Source organism: Carya illinoinensis, chromosome 16, assembly GCF_018687715.1.
Source record: "Carya illinoinensis cultivar Pawnee chromosome 16, C.illinoinensisPawnee_v1, whole genome shotgun sequence".
Classification (NCBI taxonomy): domain Eukaryota; kingdom Viridiplantae; phylum Streptophyta; class Magnoliopsida; order Fagales; family Juglandaceae; genus Carya; species Carya illinoinensis.
In genome coordinates, this window is record NC_056767.1 from 9,613,911 (window position 1) to 9,617,780 (window position 3,870).

The window sequence follows — 3,870 nt, forward strand, 5'->3', positions numbered from 1 at the left end:
TCTAATATGATTGATCAAAAAATAGATTTTATTGAAAACAGTGTTAATTTAAATTTTAAATATAAAAGAATTAGTATTGGTATGCAGATTAGTACGTAACTATGCTTGTATGTAGCAAAACTTGTACTACATATTCTAAATAATTTTTGGACATGATTATACCATTCATATACAATGGAAGTAATTGTAAAAAAATAATAATAGTACTTCCTACAACTATTTAATCACTCATTTTCAACTAACTAACATGATTATACAATTCATAAAAGCTATGAATTTTTTATTCTAATCTCGTATTTTAAATAAGGAAAATGATATTCCAACCCAAAAAGGTTACCAAAATCTACCGATTGTGTTTTTTGTTTTGTACTTAATAGTTAAAGAAATGTATTTTTAAATGAGTTTGTGATTTTTTTTAAAAAAATTTTGAAATGCCATTAAAAAATTTTTGAATAAAAATTTTTGATACTTTTGCTAGTGAGTATAACGTTACCTTTAAAGGATACTACTCATTACCTCATATTACACACTTTATAAATTTTAAAATTATTTTTTATTATTTTATTTTATTCTTATTAAATTAATTAATTTATTATACTTATCATTTATATGTAGAGATGATAAGAAAAATTATTATAAAATAAATACCCATTTAAAACCAAGTTATAAAAAACTTTGCGTGCATCATTTCAACGATAGTGGGCTTCTAGTTTCGTGAATAAAGTTTGGAGATGGGCCACAATATAGAACGGCGACATATATAAAAGGGCTACCATACGACTTTTATGACCTTTTTGCAATTACACCGTACCTTTACATTTCAATGGAGAACAGCACATAGTTTCAGCAAAGAAGGATATAAGAAAGCATGATAGTTTAAAAGAAAAGGCTGTTTTATTTAATTCATGCAGATATATCAAGAACAAACACAAATATTCCTCCCACACTTGTTTCCCTAAAAGCCATAAAGCATACGAAACTTAAACCAAACAAAGTAATTGGGAACAAACCCTTTTATAGATATGCATTAATCATGCAGATGATCTGCATGATTGATTGTTTTTATACCCTACAACTAAAATTAGATGAACAGAAAACAAGAAGCACTGCCTACGTCTTTTTCAAGCCCTCCAGCATCATTAAGGTCATCAATAACTAATTCGGAAGTGGCCATGGAATAGCAAAGAACTTCATCTGCCCCTCACTGCAGTGCTTGCCATCCTCCATGGTAGAAGCAAAGTATGCAGGCCTCCAGCTGTTCAGCACAAACTGAAAACCTCCACCACTTCCTTGTGTTTCGGTTGCCAGCAGCTTTGCACTGCTGAAGTTACATGCCATATAGCTCAATAGGTTTGGTAGTAGGTAAACATTTGGAGCAACAGAGTTGTCGCTTGGGGGTGCATATTTGAATACTAGTGCCAAAAAAAAAAAAAAAAAGGTAAGATTGTTAGAACTTGAACTAAATTTCATGGCTAAATTCAATAGTTTAAGTGATATTAATTGCCAATTTAAGGCCATATATATCAAAGTAATGGCCAATATTACTCACCTAATTTATCATGCAAGTAGAAAGGACTTGTTTTGAGAGCCCAATCTGTGTAGTTGAAGCCAAGACGCCAGCCTTCTGAGCCTCCGACAACAATGGTTCTAGCCTCACCAACTACCAAGAAAGAGACTGCAATTACAAGTAGAATGAATCCTCGTGCACCAAAAGTAAAAGCCATCTTCATTCTTGTATAGAATCCTCCAATATGTGGCCTTAGCTTGAAAGAAAACGAAGGTGGAATGGAATGAAATGTCTGGTAAAATGGGTTTATATAGGAAAACAAAGGCAAAATGTTTCAAACCAAAAAGTGTAGGGCCTATAACTAAATTCAAAGGGGTTGACAATCACATCAGTTTTAGTATTCATAATTCTGGTAAGTTTCCATTAGGAGTAGAAAATGATGCTCATGGTTATGATTAGTGAGGCAGTAAGGTCATCCAAAAACAAGACATTTTTGTCAGCGTGGTCGATCTAGAAGCAACCTTCTAACACAACGATTTCAACGGTCAACCAACGGCATCTCTTGTGTCCACACTAATACGGGTAGTACTATGCTTTTAGGCCGAGTTTGCAACCCTTTTTCTGCAACGGCCCAAATCTTCTTTAGGCCTGAAAATCTGCCCAAGCGTATGGGGAAGCCATGCAAGTTGGGTTTTAGAATGACAAGGCTCGTTTTCTTCTCCTTTACACGAGTGAATGCATGTCATGGCTCAAAGAAACAAATTAAATTATAAAAGGGTAATGTTAGATATAGGTAGGAGTTATGAAAATATAGCGTATTATTTTTTAAAAAGAGTATGGTTTATTATTAAAAAATTAATTTTTTCATGTATGTCTCATATTTACTTTTTTTTTTTTTTTCAAAATAAGTGTACCGTATTTACACATTCTATAACTATAGATACCATTTCTCATTATAAAAATAAATAAACTAGAAGCAAAGTTAATAATAACCAAACCCATACCACATGGAACGTTGAACATGAATAATCAATATCTAATTTGACTTATAATATTTCTATTGAACTAATGGTTCCAATCATGCTTTGTTTTCTATTTATTCGGCGGCCATCCTCTTTGTTGGGTCGAAATCCAAGATGTTGAAAGTCAAGGCTCTTAAATTTAATTTCTTGCTCGGACTTCTTTTTTAGCAGATAAAGAATTAATTTGATTGTTGAACTGTAATTCCTTCTTTTTCCTAACATTACCAAACCCACATTCTCGAGAAAATTGGGGTATGTGGTATATATATTTTTGTACGTTTCTTTCTATCTTTTCAAAATGTGATTTTTTCTTTTTGAAATAATAATTACGAAGTTTGAGTTTTATAATTTTTCTTTATATATATTTGGAGAAATGATCCGTGTCAGCCTCTCATTTCATGGTTTAAAATGTGATTTTACACTATAATTAACTTGATCGAAGATGCACTCAAATTCACAGCATGAGAAACATGGTTTCTAATCCACAATTCCCAGCATTGTTGGAGCTAAAAAAAAATCCAAAAAAAAAAAAAAGAGAAAAGAAAAGAAAAGAAATGGAAGCAGAAAACCAAGAGATGATGCACATACATACGTAGCACGTCCTTATTAATTACCTCTTGTATCCTAATATTTCTCATATTCTGCCGTTGCATGGTCGAGCTTGATTTGAAAAAAATTCTACTTATTTTTACTTTCAATATCCTTCAAAGTACTGTATCCTACTTTGTCATGAGTGCTGCATGGGATGGGTTGTCTAGCCAATTCAAAATATAAGCTGCAATGCATACCTTCAATTACAACACAAAACCTTTTTTTCTTCTTTCGAATTGATGTGGTTATCGCTATCAAAATCTAGAACTAAAAGTTGTGGGGCAAAAGAATGCAACATTCTATTGACTTGATATAATATATTTTTATATTATAGTACATCCTCAAAAGAGGAAAAGCCTATGATTCCCTAACCTTAATAATCAAAGAAGGGCTAAAGAAATACCCTTTAAGAGAAATTGAATTTCTATTGTGATTTTTTTAGTTAATTTTACTGAAGAATCAAACAATTACTTCTACATATTACTCTTCAACTTGGAGAATAGATATCAATTATTTTCTGTTTGCGAGTGAGTAGAAAAAGAATGGCCTTCTTTTTAAAAAAACTACACGACACCCTGAATTTTTATTTAGAATTATTTCTAAAATTTTTGGCACATGTCGAAATTGCCTTAATACGAGTTCATTGCGCAGTGCAAAGGATTATTTAAATTAAACTCCATGCCCACTTCATCCCGATTTCTAGGTTTTTCTCAACCCCCACAACATTTTTAAAGGACTCATTTTGGGCTT

General features: G+C 31.8%; 1 protein-coding gene across 1 annotated transcript; it reads right to left on the reverse strand.

Annotated features, from left to right (window-relative positions):
- Window positions 1-872: 872 nt before the first annotated feature.
- Window positions 873-1,795, reverse strand: LOC122299558 (blue copper protein 1b-like). Its single transcript, XM_043109931.1, has 2 exons — window positions 1,550-1,795; window positions 873-1,412 (listed from the first exon to the last, which is right to left on the reverse strand). The coding sequence occupies exons 1-2, from the start codon at window positions 1,728-1,730 to the stop codon at window positions 1,156-1,158; spliced, it is 438 nt and encodes a 145-aa protein (XP_042965865.1). The 5' UTR covers window positions 1,731-1,795; the 3' UTR covers window positions 873-1,155.
- Between the last annotated feature and the right edge of the window lie 2,075 nt (window positions 1,796-3,870).

Excerpts from the sequence above, each read along its gene's own strand:
- LOC122299558 (XM_043109931.1), bottom strand. The coding sequence starts at position 1,730 with ATGAAGATGGCTTTTACTTTTGGTGCACGAGGATTCATTCTACTTGTA. Across the intron at positions 1,413-1,549 it reads CTACTTGCATGATAAATTAG|TATTCAAATATGCACCCCCA; the intron begins GTGAGTAATATT and ends TTTTGGCACTAG.